Source organism: Orbicella franksi, chromosome 12 (genome assembly GCF_964199315.1).
Source record: "Orbicella franksi chromosome 12, jaOrbFran1.1, whole genome shotgun sequence".
Classification (NCBI taxonomy): Eukaryota; Metazoa; Cnidaria; class Anthozoa; order Scleractinia; family Merulinidae; genus Orbicella; species Orbicella franksi.
Window position 1 is genome coordinate 2385001 of NC_138156.1, and position 25000 is coordinate 2410000.

A 25000-nucleotide genomic window follows, 5' to 3' on the forward strand; every position below is an offset into this window, starting at 1 on the left:
TCTGGCCCAGGCATTCTGTACTCGTTGCAGCTTATTTAACAAGCAATCTGGTAGTCGAATCAACAAAGCAAAAAAAGTTAGCGTTAAAAAGCAACGACGTTTCGACCGCTCGACGGTCATTTTCAAGTTGAAAAGTAAAAGTTTTGCATGCGCCCAAATATATACAATCGATTATAAGAATGCTAATGAGACACTGACTAAAACTCTAAAATATTTACATAGAAACAATACAAGAAAATTGCGGCATGAGTAATAAAAACGTTAAGGTGATAGAAACGATTTAAAAATAAAATAATTAAAATAATTAAGTAAATAGCTTCGCGCGGATCGAGTCACTCTGTTTACACAAGTCTGAAGATCAAAGGACAATTCAAACCAAAGGAACATAAACCTCCAATTGTGAATCAACAAAACGTTGTTTATTACTACAAGTGTGGTCTGTGCGATGCAGACTATGTCGGCTTCACGAGTCGACACCTACATCAACGTGTGGAGGAACATAAGCGATCAACAATCGGCAACCACGTGAAGGATGAGCACGGAAAGGATCCAAGAGACCATTGGAAGCAATTTCAGGATTTTGAAAAAATGTCAGAGTAAACTCGACTATTTGAGTTTTGAAATGCTTTTTATTCGTAAACTTCAACCAAAATTGAACAAACAGAGTGACTCGATCCGCGCGAAGCTATTTACTTAATTATTTTAATTATTTTATTTTTAAATCGTTTCTATCGCCTTAACGTTTTTATTACTCATGCCGCAATTTTCTTGTATTGTTTCTATGTATATATTTTAGAGTTTTAGTCAGTGTCTCATTAGCATTCTTATAATCGATTGTATATATTTGGGCGCATGCAAAACTTTTACAGTGGAACCTCGATTTAACGAAGTCGCTGGGGACCGGCCAAATTTGTTCGTTAAATCGAGGGTTCGTTATATCGAAAACCTCGATATAACGAATTTGAGGGGAAACGATCAAAATGTTCGTTATATCGAGGTCATAGTTAATGATTGATTTGTAACACAGGTGACTTCTGTCACGCAATTCAAAGCAATTTTCGTCATCCAGAAGTGCCGCGTTTTGAGATGCAATTCATTAAGCATGGTGGCTTTCAGTATCAATTATTTTCACTTTTGAGCAGGCGCGCAGCTTTTGTTTACAAAAAAACGACACTTTCAGAGTAGCGATTTAAAAATGTTGCAACATAGAGGTTATACAGAAAATTGTCTATGTAAACAAGGAAACGGGCTTTAATGTTGTTAGGTTGCACTACCCAACATTTCCGGATTTCAAAGAAGATAGAGCAGAAGTTAATTGATGTCGAAATACTATAGTGCCAATGTCTATGACATATAATAAGCCGTTGACTGAAAGATTGCTGTCTCTTTACCATAAGGATTACACGGATTTGTTGACTGTTGATCTGTTCAGCGTTTATCTTCTGTCGCGTGTTGACATTGTAATTCGTTATATCGAGGTAGATTTTACGTTTGGGCTTCCGGATTATGTTCGTTATATCGAAGAATTCGTTATATCGAGGGTCGTTATATCGAGGTTCTATTCCATACATTTTACTGTAACTTTGGCCGGGACATAGAATATCGTTCGTTATATCGAGGACTTCGTTAAATAGAGGTTCGTTAAATCGAGGTTCTACTGTACTTTTCAACTTGAAAATGACCGTCGAGCGGTCGAAACGTCATTGCTTTTTAACGTTAACTTTTTTAGTGAAATCTGGTAGTCCTTATAAAAGACCATTGTAGTAGTCAAGGCGACTTGTTATGAATGCATGGACAAGAGTTTCAGTTGACTGCTGTGAAAGATACTTTCTGATCCGACGAATATTATAGGTATAGTAAAATGAAGAGGCACAGATTTTTGTGATATGTGTTGGCATGGACAGCCTAGAATCAAACCAAGAACCAAGATTTCTCGCGATTGGCACGGGATGAATATCTGAGTCACCCACACGAATACTGATATTGTCTAGCTTTTCCAGCTGTTATGACGTACCTATACTGAGGAATCATTATTCAACATCCAAAACCGGATGTCTCTGGTGCAGTCTTCTATATTCCTCACCACAGCAAGTTGCTCAGCTCTGTCGTTAGAACTAAATGAAATGTAAACTTGCGAATCATCAGCGTAACAGTGAATACTACTATATAATGCAGCGCAACCAGTTAGATTGTGATATTGAGTTGCAATATTATGTATTCTGTTTCTAATTAGCTCCACTCTTTGCGATAAACTAAATCCACGGACGGGAGACAATGAGTGATGCAGTCCTTCAGGTTTTTCACAATAGTCTCCATTGAAGTATCTGGTTGTGTTTTACCAAGGATTTCTGGTGTGTCTTCTCCCCAGTTCTGCAGCCTCGCTCCCCAATAATGATTCATACGAAGCTCATTCACTGGAAAATTCACCGAGCTTCCCTTTGACAGAGCGTTATGATGTACTGTAGCTCTTGCAACGTGACTCGGCTTATAGATTGGCTTTACAAGCGCGTTAGCTGGTCCGTGTGTTCTCCGCCATAGTCGATCGATAAGCAATGGATGTTCATTACTGTCGAGAGGTTTTCCTAAAAACAGAAAATTCTGCATGGTTAGTTCTGAAGCAATAGGCATCGCCTTGCTAAAGCTTGCTACTTTCCTTTGCGCAAACTTTGGTTGCTGATCTGTAGGACTGAAGGGGTACTCATCAATATCGATTGCAGCTTGCCAGATAGATTCATGTCCAAACTTGACGATACAGTCCTGATAAGCAGCATGTTGTGTACCGCTGATAGAATAAGGAAAAGCTCGGTGACTCCAGTCCACATATGTTACAAATCCTTCGTCGATTAAATGCTTCAGTGCTTGCTCTTGTGACTCTTCTTTATACACAAAGGCATCGTACACGTATACATGCTCGAATCCAGCGTATCGCAAATAGTACAGCCATTGCCTCATTTCTCTTGTCGTTAACTGAGCGAGGTCTTTAACATAGATTCTTACGAGCAAGACTGCTGTTAAGAAATAAGGTTTTGACGAATTTTCCGTTTTTCCACGACACCAACCTCGACAACTATCCATTAACGCCTTGTCACTTGAATTATAATTCTCTTGTTTTACTGTTGTCCGAGACACAAAGGTCTGTGCAGTTGTTTTCACAACCGATAATGTGGTATTTGTAGTATTTAAAGACAAAGTAGATACGATTGATGGACTCCGTGCTCTCAACAGACTCCCTTGACTTGGGAGAGATTCAAACCGCTCAATAACGACTGCAAACTTCTCTCGAAAAGTATGCAACGAAAACACGATGATTAGCACGTACACTGCTATCGAGAAACACGTAAGTCTTCTTAGTGTGAAGATCTTTCGACTGCAGCGTGGTCTCACTGACAATCCCTTACAGCACAATTTCCTTTTCATTGTTATGCCACTGGAAGCAATAGATAACATAAAACGATCAAGGACAAGCCATGCACGTGTGGAAAAAATGTAAATAAGCTTACATACATACATACATACATTTTATTTTGTTTTCAAATTAAAATCACAATTATGACATGCCCGCGGATAGCTGAGCTAATATATATGAGTTATTGACCAAGCGTGAGGTAAAGATGGCTGGATATTGGCCAAGTTCTTTTTTTGCGTGTTTATGGACCGAGACGGAGTCGAGATGTTGAAGATCTTTATGCAAAAGTTTTACGAAGTCACTGAGGTGACCTGACGATTCCTTTCTAAGGCGAACACGCAATCGAAAGTCTTCGTGGTCGTGTTCCTCGAAGGGGTTAAATCTCTCACTAGGGAGCCAAATTATTCAAACGTGTATATTATGTCGATTGGCGTAGTAGCCTGCGAACAGGCTTCCGGCGAGGACGGAAAAAAATTTCGGCGAGCGCGAAACAGAGGAATTCGGAGAGCAAAGCGATCGGGGCGGGGACACGGGCTCACCGGGAGCCTGTTCGCAGGCTATTGGCGTAGTTTCTTAACTGTCTGTAGCGCGGAGGTCCCTCCATTTCAAAATGGCTGACCGTGAAAATATCGTTAAATAGCGTTTAAACCTACCTTTGATCAGGTCTAACTTACTTTTTGTTCCTTAGTCGGTGTCTAGACACTGTCTAAACACTGTTATGGAAAAACAACGTTTAAATAATCGGTACTCGTGGTTTAAACATGGCTCAAAGTAGAAGATGACTTTCATAGAAGTTGTCTAAACTTCGTTTAATAAATAATCGGCCCTAAAGGTTTCGTAAGTAAAATTTATGTACGGAAAGCAAAACTGTTTTTGACCTGGGGCAAAAACATTTCCTTGTTTCAGAGCAGCAGAATTCGTTTCCGCAACATATGTTTCCTGCGTGGTACTACTCCGCAACTATGTCTCCAGAATAACGTTTCCGCAACAATATTTCAAGCCCTATATCGGCCCTAAAGGTTTCGTAAGTAAAATTTATGTACGGAAAGCAAAACTGTTTTTGACCTGGGGCAAAAACATTTCCTGGTTTCAGAGCAGCAGAATTCGTTTCCGCAACATATGTTTCCTGCGTGGTACTACTCCGCAACTATGTCTCCAGAATAACGTTTCCGCAACAATATTTCAAGTCCTAGAACGGATCAAACATTGACGCGCTCCCAATGTGTAGGTTTTCATACATGTCAGTTGGTAGACGCTTGGCAGAGCACTGCAGCGCTAATGGAACGCAGAGGGAACGGGTTCGAAGTACTGTTGAAGCCCCGAAGTTTTTTTCTCGGGCTTAATTTGCAATTGCTTAATTTGTGATTGTGACAGTGATGGCTGCAACTTCATTTCATTTTTCCCTTCAGCATGTTCAAAACTAACCTGGGTGCCACAGAGTTTTTTTTTCCTTTGAATGATAGAGTTAATAGTTACCGATAACATATGTTTTAAGTTTTTTCCTAAAAGATGCCAGTGGTGAAGAGCCAGGAATTTCAGGTGAAAGAGAGTTAAAAAAATTTAGGAGAATATATGAATATTTGTTTTACATAAAGGTAGACGAAAGGAGTTTGCATGCCTTGTATTGTAACAATGGATTTGTTTTTTTTTTTATTGTGAAAATTTTCTCAAATTTTCGAGGGAGAATAGCGTTCTTAAACGAGAACATAAACTGACCTAGATGCATTAAATGAATGTCTTGAGATTTAAGCAAGTTAAACTTCTTCTTTGTCTAAATTAGTCATTTGGTGTTTCTTGAGAGGGAGCCTAAGTTCACAAGCCCCGTGGTTTTTATTATTAGGCTCCCTCGCCATTTTTTTTCTATCCTTTAATATATAAATTGTAGTTTTGCATCTTCATTGTAATCTTGTATATTAATTTTTGTAATTTATTAATCATTGTATTGTAATTCTATTCTGTTTGTATGGCTAATCAAAATAAAATAAAATAAAATAATAAAATAAATAGCATAGCGTACTCACCGCTTCTTCCGCGAACGAAAGTTTAAACCTCTGGCACCCAAGCTAGTTCATGACACCGTTCAATCTAAAAAATCCTGCTAGTGATCAAAACCTTCCCACGGGCAAAATGTACAAACGGCAAATGCAATCCTGATTTCTCGAACCCTGAATTTTTCGAAACTCCTGATAACTCGAACCAAAACTCGTCAGTTACCCTCCTCTCAGGCGAACACTAGAATTACCCCCGATTTCTCAAACGAACCGAATTTTCAAACCAAGTTTTCGTTTCCCTTGGAGATTTGAAAATTCGGGATTTCACTGTCAACTCATTCTATACCTCGCTTTCTCCGACAACATACAGTCCGAATTGAAAAACGTCCGGATGTGGAACTGCAGTCTTCCGTTGTCGATATAACGCTTAAAATGAAATTTTGTAGGTGATTGGTTGTATTGAAAGTACAAATTCTCTTCATTTAAGCTTAGGGGTATGCAAAAACTCCTCAACAGCCTTGACAAGCGCGAAGTCTTAGTCTTCTGAGATAATTATCATGAAACAACTTGCGAAACTGAACATCACATAACAGTCTATGATTATTGATTACTTCATTGTCTTAATACAGATTTTTAATTTATTGCCGAACTAGTGTTTGGCTTGTCAGGTAATTTGTTTTGCAAATGTAAATTACATATCAGATAAAATTGTATTTTAATACAAAAAAGCACGTCCAGAAATTTTCATCGAACATTTGTTGTCCTATTTGGAGTAGTTCTTGTCTAATTTTATCCAGTATGAAATGTTTTGCTTACCTAATCTTTTGTCTGTGATTTTTTTCTTGCTTGTTTCCATGTTAATTTTCCACCATATTCTTTTTCCTGTGACTCTGACATCTAAATCAGTCTTCGTATGATCAAGCATCTTTTGACTGAGAATGAGAGCGACTTCTTTGGAAATCACAAAGACCTGGAAGGAACCATCAAGGCTCACTTGGAGTGATTTATTATCAATATTCTTTCTGTCGGCTCGTTTTCTATTTCTTAACCGATCGATCGACTGATCTATATACACCCATGAAAGAGGGGCGATCGGAAACGATTTTCTTTAGCAGTAGGATTCTTCTTAAATCGTACAATACTTTGTTCTTTCCTCGCATTCCCCGATGTTGTGAGTTTGTAGATGGCTTGATCTAAACGACAGACCTTACTTTGGGTTATCACGCAAAATTTACTTGTTCGTTATTTTTTCAGCTGCTTGGGTTGGATCTCAAGACCAAGGCTTTTCTTTGTTTAACAGTGACGTGTTTGGTAAACTTGTAGTATCTAAAATATAATCCTGAAGGACAACGCACGAACAAGGATTATAAAAAATGTGAATGTCCGCGTTAGAGCAGCGGAACAGAAGAACAATTTTGTAGGTTTACAGGAACATAGATTGTCTAGGTTGAACCGTGTTGACAATCGAAAGGTTTAATTCAGCTGTTGACACTCTACTCTTACTGTATATACATCACTCTCACATTTATGACATCTCATTACATATTTAAGTAAATTGGTGAGTGAGAGTAAAAAGCTATTAAGTATAAACTTGGGTTTGACGTTTTTTTTGTTTTTTTTTAGTTTCAGCTGTTCGAAAACCGGGAGAGAATCTTATTTTAAATGAGGTTCATCATGTGCCTGTGCATATATTTGTATTTCATAATGTAACTGAACAGAACGAATTCTAACTTTTAGACCGAAAATTGAGAACAAAGGACTCTGAAGGTGTTCATAATGTAGCGGAAAGTTAGATCTTTATGCTGTGTTCTTCAAACGCGAAACGACTCCACTTTAGGAAGTGAACTTTAATACACACGACAACTAAACTGTAACTGACAAGAAAATTACAACACACGCGGTCTAGAACGAAAACGAATATTAATAAGCTACACGGCAGTTCTGGGTTACGTATTAAACTCCCGCGAGGTTAAGGTGGCTCAAAACAGTTTTCAACACTTAGATTTTGATAGCTAGTTATAACCACTCTTTATCACTTGATGCCACAATCATGGTATCAAAAACCTGCTCAATCATGGCCAACACTTTGTTATCATTTTCGTGACACACTAGGTTACCATAGCAACGTATGACCTCCTAAAAACAGTTTCAATTACAACTTTAGGGGCTTATAATTCAAAAACGGCAAGGTTAATTTTTTTATATGTTATCAACTTTTGATAAGGATGATAGCACGCAACTTTTAGCAAAGTTCAAAAAAACTCTGTAGGTAGGGTTCAAAGCCACCTTAAAGGCCCAGTTTCACCCTTAATGCATTGCGCGCCTCTCCCTTCACTAATGAATTTTGTGCAGTCGAAAATTATCTGTGAAGTGAATCACTCCAAAATCCATTTCAATCCGTGGTTATTTTTCCATTTCAGTTTCTGTAATTAATGTAAATAGGTTTCTTTGTTATTGTATTCTTCCTTTCATCGATATTTCGGATAAAGTTTTTAAATAAGAATTTAAGGTGGCTCTGAACCCTACCTACAGAATTTTCCAGTGCTGGAAACTGTTTTGAGCCACCTTAATTAACATAACACTTTGTAGCTTGAAGTGCAAGCTTTCCCCAACCTAAAATAAATACAGGTGGACTTCGCTAATTCGAACTCGGTTATCGACTTCCCCGTTATCTCGCACTCAAAGCCAATTCCCTTGGATCTACCCTTCAGTCAGTTATTTCGAACCCCCGCTATTTCGACTGAACTATTTTTCGTTTCCCCTGAGAGTTCGAAATAGACTGGTTCAACTGTAGTTCAATAGATCTTTGGCTGAAAGAGATTAGTTACATTTAGAGAACTGAACTACTAAAATAGCTCATCTAAATTTAACTGAAATCTCATTAATTTTACTGATCACGTACAGAGGAAAAACTCAGTGTAAAATTCCGTATCTTGCCGGCAAGTGTCACAGTTCTTCCGAATGGAGTTACAATATTTCTGACCACTAAAACTCGATCACCAAAATGTGGGTAGTCATATTAAGATTTATCATTTCAACCCCCAAATGAACAACAAAATAAAATTTTAAGTGATACTAACATGAAGCGAAACGCAATTGCAGCTAAATATAATACTTAGTCAGTTGGCCAATTTACAATGTCTAAAATTCCTTCCTTGTGGGTACAAAATGAAGTTGCGAAATCTATTGTCTTTACGTAGCACTTGTTCGTTAGCTTCTCAAAACATATTAAAATTTTCCAACGAACTTCTAAGTGATTAGATCGTTGAAATTCCCAAATAAACCCCCAAATACTTCGAAACATGTCTCTACAAGTATTTAGCAACTGTTAGACGAGGCTAAGCAAAATGTGGTGATTTGTCAGTGGCAAGCAGATTAATTATTAATAATCGATCTGCGAGACAGTGGCAAATCACGATATTTTGCGATAACCTAGTTCAATAATTGTTTTATCATTCGATCACGAAGTTTGTTTGTACATATACCGTAAACGTCCGAAAGTAACGACCCCCCGAAAGTAACGTCAAAAAATTGTGGCTGCTAATAAATCCTGAATGTAGCGACCCTCCGAAAGTAGCGAGCCCAAAGGCTGCTAATGCCGAAAGTAATGAGGATCGTTACTTTCGGAAGTTTACGGTAAATCACTCTCTGACAGCTTATAGAAGCTTCAAACAAGAGCGAGGTTACAACTAAGCTTAAGTATGAGCAGAATTTCAAACTTATTTTCAACAAAATACATTTAAACTGTATTATGCCTAAGCAGACCATTCAGACCATTCGGTTATCAGCCGAAACCGAAGGCTGAGGCTGATAACCCTTACTGAGACCTTGATTATTCTGGATATCACGAAAACCGTATCTAATAATTGTTTTATTTACATTGAACGGAAAAAAATGGAAGTCATGTTTTGCTTCTTCCCTGACGGCAAGCAACACAAAGCGCGCAAACTTGACATGATTACCCTTAGAAATCATGCACCGCGGTCATACATGACATAATTACCCCTGATCTTGAATGTCCTTGACATGATTATTGTATAATCTGCAGTTATGACGTCACAGGCACTGATTTCGAAAATTCACTGTACGCTTTCGGCCAATCAGAAAAGAGATAGTGAGTTCAATGTATAATAATCCATATTATGCCGCGAATTAGTTGAGACCAGGAGCCATAATCGGCGACGGTCCCCGATTATGGCTCCTGTTGAGACACTCATGGAAAAATTCACTTCATATCATTTAACCTATCTTATTCATAAACCAAATTAACATTTTAAAGGAAAGCAATTGAAAAGGGCTCAGAATAAAAGGTATTTATTACAGACACTGTAGAGCTTTGAACATGGGGGCCCCCATGTTGGATGTTGTAGCCTTGTTTCAATGCCCAATGGAAATGAGGCCATCAGCTTCAATTTTGGAAGAGTTATTTTCATTTTTTTCAATTAATTAAAGTTTATGAAGCCATTTTACCAAGATATTCAATGATAAAATTGTTTCCAAAGCCTTTGCAATTTGTTAGCAGGCGTTGAATAAAAACGTAAAACATAGTTGGATCATTTCATGTTTGTGGAGGAAAAGATTACTTCTGAAATGCATAAAAAATATATAATTTATTATTCGATGCAATTTTTCTTTCTTTTCATTGGCCTAGAGCCCACCACGTGATCTGCAAATAACGGCCTACAATATCGTTTAGTGTCTAAATGTGTTTCGCTGCAAATAATATTCTGCTCCCGCGTAATCCACAGTAGGCAAAAAGATGGCGGCTATACCTTTTACCACAATGCCTTGCGAACCTAACACAGTCTATAAGGCACTAAGAAAGCCAAATGTTTATAATATTTGTCCCTGTACAAAGGACATTGGGTAGCCTGGGTTTGAAGATTTTATAACATTTAATTTTCTGTACGTTTTTATAGACGTTTTTAAAGTTGTCGTGCGCTAAGAACTGTGGGTAAATGTACCAGTCGCCATCTTTTTTTCTACGGAGGATTGTAACCTCGCTCTTGTTTGAAACATGGCGGCGTGCTGTCAGAGAGTGATTTACATATGAAAACAAACCTGGTGATCGAATGATAAAACAATTATTGAACTCGATTATCGCAAAGTATCGTACTTGTCAGTGTCTCGCAGATCAATTGTTTTTATTAATTTGCATCAGCCTTTGGCTTCAGCAAATAATTGATCTGCTGGCCACTGACAAATTACGATGATTTGCTCGACCTCGTCCAACAATAGTTAATAATGTTTTGATTTTATACTTGGTTTGATATCTGCGCACAATATCCTGTATGTAAATGATGAACCGCTTATTGTGACAGATAAACCATAGATGCCATAGTTAAGGGCAGAGGGAAATGTTTAGAAAATCCGACAAAGTTCTTTGTTGTGTGATTTTGTTCGCCTTTTTGGCTTTCACCGACACAAAACACATATTTTTTCTTACTGCTGAGTGCGTAATTCATGCATGGTGTTCTGGAACGCAAAACAAAAGATTTGCTTTTCATCTACCGATCAAAAGCGATAATACGTTAATTAATTAAGATAAAAGATATAAGCAGAAAAACAAACAAAAAAATTAATATTAGGGAACTGAATAATAGAATGACCTTCCCTTGTTTGACATACTAAGAATCGCGAGAGTTTACCTCTGACGGCCGAACTAAAACCCTATAAAATGTAAGACAACGAACAATTCTCGTCAATAATTGAAATGTAGATCTGCAAAGGAGAGTGAAATGTCAGTTGTTGGAAAATTAAAATTTATAGCGTTTCCAGCCGGGCTTTTAGTATACTAATACACCAAGTTTAAACAAGCAAAAAACTTGTTGAGTACTTCTAACTCGCCTTTTGGGCGGAATTTTTCCTACACACATTTTTGTAGTTAGAAACGGCCGTCTCTCCGCTTTCAAGTCTTTATTTAATACTTTCATATGCTGATCTTACAGCATTACCATATTTGCACACATGTTATAATCAACTTGTAATGTTTTGACTTTTGATTGTCAAAACACGGCCGGCCACTAATAGCTGTGTTAGGGAAACATCTGTCTATTCATTTCAGTCTACTTTCAAACACTGACTTCACTGCAAAAGATGCGTTGCAACAATGTTATTGACGCCGTTTGTTGGATTTAGATGAAACCTTTACACTTAGTTGCTTAAACGTTTGTAACATCTAGACTCTAGCTGTGGGAAGAATACAAAAACACGGCACTGAAACTATCATGATGCTTTCCAAAATATTACTAACCTCTTGTTTCTCAATCCAAAAAAAATTCTGTCTTCTCCGACCACACTGTCAGCTCGGCAACTGGCTTCGACCGTTCACAACAATGAGTTGCAATCACGAGGAAATAGCTGACAAATTTCTTGCATTGAATATTGTGATATTCCAAGTCGATGATAAATTCGTTGAACCGATTTGATTGTCTTCGCTCCGCTCTCTCTAGCATGAGCGGGAATTAGAATTTTCCCAAAACAAAATCTGAACGGTTACGAAGACAACTCGGCGAAAGTGTGAAAAGGTTTCTAGCGTTTTTGTTCATCGAGCAAAGTGATTTTTCAAACTTTGATCCATGAGATCTGTGTAAACTTTGGTTATTTACTCACAGGTGGCATACAATAAAGCCAGTCACTAGTTATTCTGTGTGTGATCTAGTACCCAGACCATCTCGTTTTTTCAAAATGTTTTAAACAAGAGAGTTACATTTTTCAAACTCACTCGAATCACTAGATTACTTTGCTTGGTTGCAATCAGAAAACCATCAATTTAAAGTAATGTTTTCAGCTTGCGAGTTGGATTCGTTTTCACAGTCAAGCCCAACCGGTTGAATCGAGGCATCTTTTTCTGAAATAAAAATTCTACATTGGCCCAGATGGTCTAGATACTAGAATTTTTTTTAATTTCCTGTTCTGTACAAAAATCTAATATTGATCAATAAACAGCAAAAGTGAACTTAATTGAGTTGTTTAATTTATTGAACTGTTGTAGAACTCGCGTAAAATATATTGAAGTGGAAAAGTTTGCTCGCGCACCCAGGGGCCCCGCTCCTGTCGCGCAACAAAAGAAAAAACACTTTGTGACGTCACAAAAGAAGCAGCGAGTCATTTGTGATGTGCAAAGGTTGATTCAGGTATGTTTGTTTCTTGTAATAAATTTTGTTGTCCTAGAAAACCTTTCCAATAACCAGAATGAATGATTTAATCGATTCAATCGTGTGACTAGCATTTTATGCTTTCCCCCTGTTGAAGCTTAGTGAAAATTAAATTTGAAAATGTATTGATTTCTCAGTCCTTAACTCAGCAAACAGTACTTTTTATTGCTGCGAGAGAGAGATGAGAGATAAATCGTTTATTAAACTCACAACTTGCAGCTATAAGCTGAATTACTTGTGTTATATACTACATGTTTAAAAAATTCAAACTATAAAAATTCCTAACTATACATAAAAAAATATATAATAATAAAATAGATCAAACTAGTATAAAATTCCATTTATTCTGCCAAAGTAAAATTAAAAATATCCACGGTTGAAATATTGTTGCATTCAGCTTGTGATATTTTTTTATAATAAAGGCACTGGCAATTTAACCAGGTATCTGATTGACGCAAAATCTTTCATAAGGCGTCCCAGATTTCAAATTGAGGATGTGCATTATGTATTACATTGTTTTACATATATCCATTCACATTTTCATGCAGAAATGCAATCATGGTGGACAGCATGCGGCCGTTAGACTGGGATCTTCTCAACAGTGATCAGAAGTATGAATTCTGTGGTAAGTCAGTACATCGATCTGTGACTGACTTTGGGTTCGGTTTTTTCCTCTAGTAAAACTGTTTGCGACTATACGTCTTAGTTAGAAGTTGAAAACGAAGTTAGCAATTAAAGATCCATTCACTCTGGAGGCAATGCAATGGCACTTCGTTGATCCCTGTAAAAAACTTCATTTCTCCCTGGTAGTTTTTTAATACGATACTAGTTTTTCTCTTACGCCTTTTAATTTTGGTTTCGAATTTTTCGATCTATGTTCGTCTATTTGTGAGCTACATGACCAGTTATAAATGTACACAATGAAAAATTTGAAAATGGTTTAAAGTGCTGATTGGGAATTGAAAATACGCGTTACAACGACACATAAAAAAGTAACGCGTACTGCAGGGAGTCCGTTTACACGTTCACACAATTCGGACTTACATTCTCATCAAAAGGCTTTTCCAAGGGCTTCAAACAGACCTGTGAGGATGAAATCGGAATGTGGCCTTTGTGGCTAAAGAGAGTTCAACATTATTCACACTTTGCACCTTGTAATTACCACGAATTATATCGAAGTCTCGATGCTGTAACCCGCAGTCTCGCTTCCAGGATCTCCCCTTACCGTCCCTGGAGGATTGAGAGACTACCCTAGGAATGAGGATGGTGGGCTAAATCTTTGTCACGTTTACTTTAATTTTTTTCGTAGATTTGCTCCTACAGCAGACGAAGCACCGTAACTGTGTCCTGATTATAGAGAATAAAAACCTAAAGAATAAAATCATGAATATGGAATACGAACTGCGTGATGTGAGAGAGGCTTTGCGTGCGGAGGAACGCAAATTTATTCTGTTGAATGAAAAGCTTAAAGCAAAAATGGTAATGTGATTTTACTGACGTTCATTGCACGCTAGGTCCTGTTCTCGCTGATATCTCCAGACAAACATCTATATGATATACACTTCAGTGAAATAATTCTAAATAGTGCCATCCATACATCTTTTGCAGAAAGAAAGACACGAATTCAGGGCTAGAGAGGAAGAACTTTCTCATTATGTTACACTCCTTCATTCTAAGCTTCACAAGGAACAAATTACAAGAGCAATACTGGAAGAAAGAATGAAAGTCGTTAGTACAAAAATTATGCACTTGATAGAGAATGCAAGTATATACAAGTTATTTAAAGAATAAAAAGGTAGTGACCGTTGTTTGTTCCAAGCAAGGAAGTAACCAGACATAAGCCGGTAAAGAGGAAGAAGTGTCGAAAGAACTGAGGAAAGAAGTCGCTAACCAGTGAATCACAGGCTGCAGGCGAGGCCTTTTCCTTTTACTTCTTGAATGCTTGTGTCACTTCTTTCCGCAGCGCGGGTCTTCATACGAGGTGTACCGACTTCTATCATTGTAAACTTCTGATCGCATTCATTGATACTCAATTAGTTCCTTGTTACAAACAATGTTTTTCGTCTAGATGATGCATATGTGGGCATAGAGAGTGGCAAGCTATTGCTCACTGCACTCGGTGAATTGGTGAATCACGTCTATATGATGCAGGCTCTCGGTTTTCTGGATCATTTATGATATTGAAGTCGCTATTCCACTTTATAAGTCTGAGTTAATAGACTGCTTTCTTTTCTACTCGTTTCCAGGCCTCACCAGAGAACACTTCACGGAAAGCGATGCACCAGCGGTTTTCTCAAGTATTCGACAGATTGAGACGTAGACTTAGAAGAAGACGTAATTCAGTACAAGACAATAATCACAGTTCTTCATAAATTCAGCTGTCTTTCTTACTACTAGCCCTGTTGGTGTGAAGAGTTTTCTTGTTGCATAATAAATATAGTATCTGAAGGAAGGTTTTGCCCACCTATTGACTTACTCGATGTAAGCACTGTATTCATGGAAAATAGATACTTTTGAGTTTACTGGAGTTACGAATTGTAGAACTTTGGTTGGGTTCCCACAGAAATTAAGATAACCGTTAACTTTGCAGTATAAGCTCTTCTGAAGGATGGAAACCCCTTAAATTTGCGGTGGAAAACAAGCCAGGCGACACACAAGCTTCATAACTCCATGATCTCAAGGGGATCTAGCTGGAGATGTCTTCTAAAACTCTTTTGTGTATAGCTTGTTATGCAGTTTACGACATAACGTTATGCTTCATATCAAAGACATCAAAGGCAGCGTTACTAAATATATGTGATTCCTTCTTATCCTGAAAATCAAGATTCCCTGAGGTACCAAGCCCGAAGTAATGTAGTAACAACACCTTCCACCGAAAAACCGTAATCGAGGACTGAAGCCCAGCAGAAAAGATTTCGGTAGGGATTACTTTTTCGGGAATTCAGACACTATAAGATGTCTGGATAAGTATACCTTAGAGCTTCCTCTTTATTGCAACCCCTTTGGGGTGGATGTGGTACACAAGCTAACCTAATCTAACCCGGCAAGTTGTGTCAAATAATTCTTCTTGAAAATTAGTTTTCCTGTGATATTTTACTACTATTACTGCTTGTGATGATGATGAACTTTTACAGGATATATATTTTTTAATTCTCTGGTTTGTGGGGCCTGGTAACTGTAAAATGAATTTGAAAAATACGAGAGATGTAAATCTAAAAAAATGCAAAAATCTGAAATCTTTACACTTGTAAACAGATATGAATATTAACTGTATAAACAGTATATATTTAAGCAATAGACCACAAATTTTTATGGTTCATAGGCTGATAAACCACGGGGGATGTTGGAAGAACACGAGAAGAATTCGTAAATCACGAGCCGCAGGCTCGTGATTTACGAATTCTTCGAGTAATTTTCCAACATCCTAAGTGGTTTATCATGCCTCTAAACCATAGAAACTTGTGGTCTATTGCTTTTATATAATAATTCAGAAGACACGAGAAATTTCCATGAGTTTACTGCACAATAAACCATAGCTGATTGACCAATCAAAGCGCGCGCATTCATTTGATTAATTATATAAACCGCCATATGCTACATGGCCATGGTACGCCTAGCCAGAAGAAGAGAGAGAAGCTAAAGAGAGGCCCCCACTAGTAAGAGGAGCATTTTCTGAAGGCAGGAGCGAGGAGCCTGAGTTCTCGTCCCAGACTCTAGCAATTGAAAAAGACGCGCGGGTCTCAAAATGGCGGTTCTCGTGGAAGGTGAGTTATTTTTCGAAAACTGTTGCATGTTTGTGTCTTGTAATCGGTTAAAGCGATTTCTCTTTCAGCAGAGAGTCATTTAATGTCTGAAGACAATAACGAGTGCCTGATGTGTCAAGGAGTTGTTAAAGAGCCATTTGTAAGGTGTCGCCAATGTCATCCTACAGTGGACATTTGTTTAGAGGTTTGTTTGTCTAAGTGAGTGCTGTGCGTGTGAGTGTTTGTAGTTTAGAATCTGTTATAATCAAAGTGGAGGATAGGTCTTCTTCGCGTCGTAGTTGTTTAAGCTTAACACTGACCAAAAAAACTAAAGGAACTTGTTAACCCACTTAAACGTAAATTTAAAATTTATGAAAAGTATATAAGCTCAACTATAAGCTTATAATATTACGGAAAATTTGTTGCTTTATGGCTCATAAGGCTACTTCAGAGGGTTTCTGTATCAAGTGAATTTTTACTGAGTGGGCTGGGATGACTGGTCTCATACACAATTTCCTAGTCCAGAGGACCAAGTAGGGCTGCCCTTTGTCAGACTTCACCTCCTAGGCCAGCTTGGTTTCAAAAGCTGATAAGGATCTTAAAGGCCACAATATGCAAATCAGCTCTTGGTGTCATTATACCTAAATGTATTCCACACCAATACATTTTTGAACTGATGTGCTCTTACTTATGCTCTCTGGGCAAAACTGCTCCCCATTCTGGCACTGTTTTTGCTGGGTTTTCCCCATCCACACTAGAATGCTTGTCAAAACGCTATTAACTATGCTATGAGAAAACACCACAACTATCATTTGCATATCCAAAAAAGATATGACTGGTACCAGCATTTTTCGAAGACCTCCATTTTCACTCTTCACTTATACAATAGAACTCTATGTTCAAATGTCTGCTGGACAGTGTTTTCAAATGTATTATGTTTTCGATGAAACTGATTTTTTTTTTCTATTATTCCAGTGTGGACTGCAGGCAAAAATTATGCCTCAGCAAGTTTGTTTTCAAACAAAAATGTGTTAAGTGTGGATAAAGCCCAAAACATACCTGATCAGCTGACATACCTACAATGAATAAAGAGTTCTTTGTGTTATCTCCAATCCTGAAAACAAAATGTAGTTAGTTGGGTGGAATGTTTATTTAGGCCCAAGTTGAGGAAGCATTCATTTTTAATGCTTCCTTAGCTTGCACTGAATATTAAATTTTCACTTTCAGTGTTTCTCCAGAGGAGCTGAGGAGAAAGATCACCACAGTGACCACTGCTATGAAATAGTTGTAAGAGGGTGGTTTCTAGATATCTGTGTGTTTTATATTACATCTTAAATATTTTTAAGAGATTCACTCTGCTTTAACTACTGGTTGTGCAGTATTTAAGTCCATTAGTATAAAAGGTGGTGATTCCCACCACCAAGGCCTATACCTGGATGGGATGGTTTAGTCCACTGGTACCTATGGTACATCTGGGTGGAGAGAGACACTCTGAGAGTAATGTGTCTTGCCCAAGAACACAACGTGATGATCCAGACTTGAGGCCTGACCTCTCAGTCTAGAACCCAGTGTATCAACCATTAGGCTAGTGCTGTACTTTCCGAATTACATATATGTTATTAGGGGCATCTTGATTCCTTAAACACTCAATGGAAATGAGAACTGCTTCGAGAAATAGGGAGTATGAGAATCTGGGATAAAATTACAGCATTCAGAACAAATCCAAGGGAATATGACTTTTGGTTTGCACAAAGTATTAGGAGGTTTGAGAAATCAGATTCCACAGAAAGAGGTTTCTAAAATTTGCCCATTTATTTTGTTTTTGGACTTCCTAGAGCAACAATTTTCCAGTCTTGGAAAAGAATTGGAATGCTCGAGAAGAAATTGATCTTCTGGATGGAATCTCTGATAGTGGCTTTCAAAACTGGTGAGATTGTCTGAAGATTACTAATAGATTTACTGAGTTTGTTTACTTTTTTACTTTCTCCACAGCCATTAATTAAAGTAATTGCAATTTTTTTTTAGATGATCTACTTGTTGTTGTGAAATAGTCCTAATGTAGTGTTCTTGTAAAAAGGTCTTACAGAGTAAATATAACAAAACAATGTTAAGTTCAGCATTGCTTAAAATTTTATTAGATGGGTAGTACATTATCTACAGACTGATTTGTAATAATTGCTTTTTTAATTGTTGTAGGAAAGAGGTTGCTAAACAAGTTCAGAGTAAAGCAGAAGAAGGCAAGTATAAAAACATTTCCTCATCAAGGCTTGAAAAAGGGAAATTCCAGCTTGCCCTTTGGACAAGTAGCTCTCAAATGTTGCTTGTCCTGGGCAAGTCTTAGTGTGCTTTGTTAATGATTTAGTTGGCAGACGACTTGCCTGATCCGTTGCCTATTGGGCAGGTGAGAATAACAAGTTACTTGCCCAGAGGGAAAATCTACTCATTGTGGATGATGGGACAGCACTTTTTTCAAGCCCTGCTCATCTTGCCTCCGGAGGTTGTCAAAGTTGTCTAAGTACTTGACACTACTTTATTCTATTAATAGGACATGCAGTATGTAGCAAATAATTCTGTATGAAGACTGAAATGTTGTTTCATTGATGCAGCCCTCTTAGGGGTCTAGATTTTGTAAGAAAGAATAACAAACTTTTCTTGTGATATTACAGTACCTGTAGAACTTACATATTTAACTTTATCCTAAATTATAATTAAGCAGTCAGTCTATTGTTTAATGTCATCAATGATGGTAATTGTAATCCTATGTACAGAGTGTGAAGAACATTACATGAGGTGTTACATTGATGAACCTTGTGAAGCTCTTCAGATTCCAGGTATGGTATTGCTCTTTTTTCAGCTGATAAAAACAAGGCATGTTTACAAATCAAATATCACAGTGTTCTGACTTAAAGTAAGAGGAATGGTGGTATATATAGTGGAAACCAAGCTTTCAACAAGTTAGCTTTATGCTTTATGCACTGGTCTGAAAAGCTTGTTGGATATGCTCTTGATTCATTCAAGAAACATAAACATAGGGATATTGAAAACCTTATATTCCTGGATTTCCAACACTTTGCATTTTGTTTTTTTTTTGTCTTTTTTTTAGAACTGAAGCCAGTTGTACCTGCCTGTACACCATCACCATCCTCTGCTGGCATTCCATTCAAAGGTGTTGATGATTACTGTTGCATGATTTGTTGGAAGGTTATTTTCTTTTAAATGTAAAAGCTGTCACACTTTTGGGTTTCCTGCTGAGTTGTTTTTATTTGTGCAAAATCCTGGTTTAAATGCAGGATATTCATAAGTCTCAGATGTATTGAATGTTTTTTTTTTTAACTTGTGCATCAAAGTCTGAATAAAGGTCATTCTGATATGACAGTCTATTGCCTTGTATTTTGGATAGGAATAAAACATATCTTTCCCATCTTTTTACAGCAATGGATGACCCACCAAGGCCTCCAATGAATTCCGCACGTAGCTTGGAAATGTCAGGTTACATGCCATGTAGGGGAGATTTTGATGTGGTAAGAAACAGAATTTCATTGCTATTAATAAAGCTCACATATTGATATTTTGGCCTTTAAATACCCGTGTGCATACACCTTATGCAGCTTACATTCATTTGATTCTTCCTTTAACAATGTAACATAGACGTAAAGTTAACTGTCAGGAGATGTTCAAAACTGCTTTTTAGCTTTCTCTAGTCTTGTAATGAATAGTTTTTAATTAAACATTTTTTGTTCATGTCTTCAGGAATATGACAACTATGCTGAGGTTGATATAAAAGACATAGAATTTGATTCTACTGATTCAGACCTTCTTCGAGGTGAGACATACACAATATGATCAAGTTATACGACCATTTTAATAATGATGTTAAAGAATTGGTTCATGCTTAGCGTGCGTATATCAAGTTCTGGATGCATGCAGAAAGTTTGGAGCACATGAAAGATGCATAAGAGTTGCTCAAGGCGATAGCCGAGAGCAGCTTTAGCTTCTTGATTGCTCTCCAAACTTCCCAAGTGCATCCATAAGTCAATATACACACAGCTAAAAGCATGAACCAATTCTTTTATAACATGGCAACAACAACTTGGGCAGTAAAACATGTCTTATTTGTGATTGACTACAAAGTTCTCACAATGCACAGTGAAGGAAAACAAAGGTCATTAGGATCCTAATGCGTCACAATCAGTTGAGCAACGGTTGAGCGAAAACACTTTTAAAACCAGGTTTCTAAAAGCGTCAATGAAAAATTTGCTTCTTTGAATGAATTATAATGAAAATGTAGGCAGACAAAGTCAAAAATACTCGATGAAAATGTAGACAAACAAAGTCAAAATACTCATGTTTAAGTAAACATCTTAGCTTGGCAAAAGGCAAAGGCTTGAAGTAGAATTTGGATTGTTCAGAGTTATCTTCACTTTGCTGAAACTTAAACAAATGGAACTTAGCACTAAACTTGACGGAAATTTTGCAGCTAAATTGAAACTGCACTCGTCATCTTATAAATATATGCATGGCCGTGCGTACATAGAGATTTCATTCCTGATGGCTCGATAGGAATTAGATAGGACTAGGGTGCGCCATGTTATAATACTGTTTGCCATTTAATGTGTGAAAAAGGAAATTGCTAACCCAAATAATTTTAATAAAAATCCAATTTCTTTTTTATTTGCAGAACTTAAAATTGCTGCTGTTGAGATCTTTTTGTCACGACTTCGACAGAGATTCTACAGAAAACAGTAAGTGAAGTATGAGTGGTTAAATTGCATTCCCACAAATTTGACTATGTAAGTTGACATTTAGGCTACATGATGGAGTTAGCGCACCAGATGATTATAATGTGACCAGATCTTACAGGCTCATTTGTGTGGTCTGGAGTTGGAGTAGACCTACATCTTTCTTTTCAAACCAACACACTTATCATGTAATGTCTCACTTCAAACTCTATGTCCATGTGTTTGTTTGGACATTGAGGAAAATAGGCATAAATTTTTCATTGTTAAAATGAATCATCTCCTGGAATCCTGCTCTCAGAAAGCCACGCCTTTATTGCCTTTTTCCCTTTTCCTGGGTTAGGTTTGGTAAACTCAGTGAGTGGCAGGTATATAACATTGACATTTTCCCCTGTCTCTTTACAGCATTGTGAGAAAATATGGACTTATCAACATCAGGAAATTACAAAGTATGGGTTATTAAGTTTTTAGTTGCTGGTATATAACTATTCGTGAGTTTTCAGGAAATTTGATATTGAGTTTAAAGATGTTTGTTTTGGGAATTAAATTCTGTTATAATGAGCTTTTGTTTTTTTATTTTTATTTTATTTAGCTGTGGAAAGAAAGCAATCGAAAGCAGAAAGGTATGTGAGGGGTTGAGATTTGGTCTGTTAGTGATCACTGAAGAATTCACCGTTTATTCACCAGTGCCACAGTACTCAAGACAGGACTGCTTTCTTTGAAAAATACATCAGATCACTTGATTAGCTGAGTGCTCTTTGAATATCGGGAAAATGATGCTGTCTAGTGTTTTGAAAGTTAATGTCTTTGCAGTGAGGCCATTCAAACTGTGAACACTTGATGATTTTTGCACCTTTTGTATTGTGACTTAACAAGAGTATTTAGCATTTTCATACTGTAAAAATGCAAATCTTGTGCATTATATGAAGACCCTTAATTCTGTAGTCACCCAAAAAATGTGCAAAAAATGTCAAGTTATCATAGCTGAGTGTCATTACAGTAACTGTACTCAGCCTGCATAGTCTCCTTTTGATGTGCTTTAGTAAGGTTTTTGCATGTTCCTCTGAACAGGCTTGCAGTTCTAATAATAAACACCTGATATACCTCTTGTAGTCTATATTTTTGGAAAGTAAGTTCAAGAATTTCTTCGCTAGTTTTGCATTTCATTACCTGCAAAGGAAAAGCTGTTATGGAGTCACTGCTGTTGTGAATTAAATACTAAATAAATGTTTCACTCTAGGGATCTGCGTGATAGCCTCAGGCCTTTTGCTCGTCTTCATTCACCTGACCAACATGAAATATTTGTCCAAGGATTACTAAGTAAGTTCAACAAAAGGATCAAGAGTCTAAAATATTACCTTAATTGAAAGAAGGAGATTGTTGATGCTGATATCATTGTTTTTGTTTTACTTTCAGTGGAAAATTTTCTTAAGAAAGAAATTGTCAGTTTACAAGAATACAGATCAGCAGGAATTTGCACTAGAAAAGGTACTTGTATGCAGAATTCTGAAGATCACATTTATACATTTTCCTTATCAATTGTCAAAAATTTGTATTGACGTCAGTGCAAAGAATAAGGTGGCTTTTCATGGCAATATCTTCTACGTAGATGATAATTGTTATTATCCTTGTCACTTTTATTCTCCTGTGCTTATATATCAGTATGCATGGGACACAATCCCTCCAGAGTGCAATTTAACTGTGTTATTTTGCTTGCAAAATATGAGGGAACAATTATAAAATTGTGCTGAATTTAAACAAAATTATAAAGGGAAATTGTGGTCCTTATCAAGTGTGAGCTGATGGGCTAAAATACCTTGACAGTTTTCAGTTGATGTCAATCGAAGTATTTCAATCTGCATTATGAATATGCATTATTTAATGTGACCAAATAGCAGGTAGAAGTCCTCATTGGCTATTAGAGTGCTCAATAGTTAAACTAGAGCAATTTATTATTATAATAGAAGTAATGAGCTGGATTATTTGGTCCAAGACACTTACTTGCTACTCAGAGTTTCATGCTTCTTCCAAAGCAATCATCAGGCAACTGAAGTAACTGTCTTGAACCAACTAATCCAGCTCTTTATGACCTTTACTCCTATGTCTCATTGTTTAATGTGTGTATCTTAGGTGCAGAGGTTTATGAACGACTGCACAGACATCGACAAGAAGATAAATCACGCAGGAAAATGTTAGATGATATTCTAGTTCACATCCAGGTAATTTCCAGAGAAATCAGTATCCTCTTTGAGTTCTTCTTCTTATTGTTGTATAGAAGCAAGTGGCAGAGGAGCAAACTCTTAAGAGAGGTGACATTTAGTGGAGTAGAACGTTTGTGGAGTCGCTCATACATAGTTCACACTGATGTTGAGACCATGTTGGTCCCTGAACAACTCTTAAAAGAAAACCGATTTTTAACGATCATTTTGTAAAATGCTGGAGCAAGCACCTAATAGCATTCCTGTTGTGCTTTATTTCGTAGGACGAGAAAGCTTGTCAAGTATGGCTGCATAGACAGGCTCAAATGTAAGCTTAAGCTCCGTTGGTTGGTCAGTTTGTCTGTCTGTCTGTCTGTCTGTCTGTCAGACGGTCGGTCTGTTAGCCAGGCAGTCAGCCTTCGGTTCGTACTGTAAGTTGGTAATGGAATCTTGCAACGACGCATTTAATGGATTTTGTTTCCAGTTATACATATCTTGCATTATTGCTTCATCTTCCTAAATTCCAATCACCAAACTTCGAAATAGATCCTTAAATAATTGCTAAACTTGTATGGTACTTTTTAAAAGTATCTGGTTTACACTTTAGATCAGTTCGCCAATGACACCCATATCGCGATTACATTTTGCATGTACTTAATTCTCTCATATTTTTGACAAACTCTGTTGGTGTTTTACTTTTATTTTTATTTTTTTCAGAGATTCAGGACAGAGCTTAGCGCCCCTTCCTCTCCCTAGCTTAGGTAGGTATACGGTATTTTGATTTCTCTAGTTGCTGATGATATGATTCAGTTATCACATTTGGTTTCTTTCAAGTAGTATTTACCACACTGCGCCTGTATTCCATTTCAAAATATACCGCGAGCACGTCATTTCCCGGGCGACAATCGAAACTTTAGATCATGAAGTAAGTGGTTTTGCTGTTGTTCTTGAAGGTCGTAAGCCTGCAGCTCGTTTGGATATCAGTGGAACTCCTGGAGTGGAACAGCTAAAACCGATGGAAAGAGAGGTGTGTAAAAACTACGCTTTACTCCAGGGCCCCAGTTGTTCGAAGGCTGGATAACGCTATTCACCGGATAAATCACTATCCAGCTGATAGCGTGGTATGGAAAAATAATCTATAATTGCTATAATTAAAACTATAATATAACTATTAAGTAATTGTTTATTTCTGTTTCATGCGGTCTTTGTCTATGTCTTTCATACACTGATCACCTTTCTGCTCTTCAATATATTAATATATCATAGATGTTGTACAGTGGCAGCTTAAACCTTGTGAGTTCTTTCTTTTATGTTTTTATTTATCCTATGTTTGTCTCTTCCTTTTATACAGTTGTGTAGCAGTCTGCGATTACTGCCACACGACTATCAAAGCTACAAATCAACATTGATCAAGGAATACGAGAAACAAGGATCACTGCGACTCGCTCAAGCTCGCACTCTGATCCGGATTGATGTGAACAAGACTAGAAAGATGTACAACTTTTTTGTGGAGCAAGGCTGGGTCAAACAACCTGATGGTTAACTCAGCGAAACTAAATTTAATTGTATTTATGGTACTTCGTTAGAAATGTAATAAAGTTGTTCTAGAAGAAGTCTGTACAAGTTGCTGCACTGCGCAAAGTTACGTTTTCATCATCTTGCATTTGATTCTTATGTCGGAAACGTAAGGTTCTTACAAACTGTCAATTAAGTGTACAAGAAAATTTTGAAGACAATGGGTAGCCCTAAGTGTTGTTTGTTACAAAGAT

At 37.2% G+C, this 25000-nt stretch overlaps 3 protein-coding genes across 3 annotated transcripts in view; 2 read left to right on the top strand and 1 right to left on the bottom strand.

The window, feature by feature from the left end:
• Positions 1–2032: 2032 nt before the first annotated feature.
• On the bottom strand, positions 2033–6431 carry LOC145463910 (uncharacterized). The gene is made up of 2 exons (XM_081447703.1): positions 6214–6431; positions 2033–3427 (listed from the first exon to the last, which is right to left on the bottom strand). Exon 2 carries the CDS (start codon positions 3415–3417, stop codon positions 2230–2232), a length of 1188 nt encoding a protein of 395 aa, XP_081303829.1. The 5' UTR covers positions 3418–3427; positions 6214–6431; the 3' UTR covers positions 2033–2229.
• A 7512-nt stretch (positions 6432–13943) lies between these two features.
• LOC145463757 (uncharacterized) lies at positions 13944–14944 on the top strand. Its single transcript, XM_081447546.1, has 4 exons — positions 13944–14033; positions 14163–14319; positions 14623–14681; positions 14774–14944. The coding sequence occupies exons 1-4, from the start codon at positions 13944–13946 to the stop codon at positions 14924–14926; spliced, it is 459 nt and encodes a 152-aa protein (XP_081303672.1). The 3' UTR covers positions 14927–14944.
• A 1286-nt stretch (positions 14945–16230) lies between these two features.
• Positions 16231–25000, top strand: part of LOC145463364 (transcriptional adapter 2-alpha-like) — a 9662-nt gene continuing 892 nt past the window's right edge. The window contains exons 1-19 of the mRNA XM_081447114.1: positions 16231–16318; positions 16387–16502; positions 17525–17584; positions 18133–18224; positions 18494–18534; positions 19066–19128; positions 19401–19463; positions 19730–19818; positions 20048–20120; positions 20976–21039; positions 21439–21482; positions 21626–21656; positions 22274–22353; positions 22450–22521; positions 23164–23252; positions 23516–23559; positions 23949–23992; positions 24185–24258; positions 24583–25000. The exon at positions 24583–25000 is cut by the window's right edge and continues 892 nt beyond it. Coding sequence (XP_081303240.1) covers positions 16300–16318; positions 16387–16502; positions 17525–17584; positions 18133–18224; positions 18494–18534; positions 19066–19128; positions 19401–19463; positions 19730–19818; positions 20048–20120; positions 20976–21039; positions 21439–21482; positions 21626–21656; positions 22274–22353; positions 22450–22521; positions 23164–23252; positions 23516–23559; positions 23949–23992; positions 24185–24258; positions 24583–24774 — 1350 coding nt within the window. The 5' untranslated portion in view covers positions 16231–16299 and the 3' untranslated portion in view covers positions 24775–25000. The remainder of the gene's footprint in view (positions 16319–16386; positions 16503–17524; positions 17585–18132; positions 18225–18493; positions 18535–19065; positions 19129–19400; positions 19464–19729; positions 19819–20047; positions 20121–20975; positions 21040–21438; positions 21483–21625; positions 21657–22273; positions 22354–22449; positions 22522–23163; positions 23253–23515; positions 23560–23948; positions 23993–24184; positions 24259–24582) is intronic.

Excerpts from the sequence above, each read along its gene's own strand:
- LOC145463910 (XM_081447703.1), bottom strand. The coding sequence starts at position 3,417 with ATGAAAAGGAAATTGTGCTGTAAGGGATTGTCAGTGAGACCACGCTGC.
- LOC145463757 (XM_081447546.1), top strand. The coding sequence starts at position 13,944 with ATGGAATACGAACTGCGTGATGTGAGAGAGGCTTTGCGTGCGGAGGAA. Across the intron at positions 14,034-14,162 it reads AAAAGCTTAAAGCAAAAATG|AAAGAAAGACACGAATTCAG; the intron begins GTAATGTGATTT and ends CATCTTTTGCAG. Across the intron at positions 14,682-14,773 it reads TCACTGCACTCGGTGAATTG|ACTGCTTTCTTTTCTACTCG; the intron begins GTGAATCACGTC and ends CTGAGTTAATAG.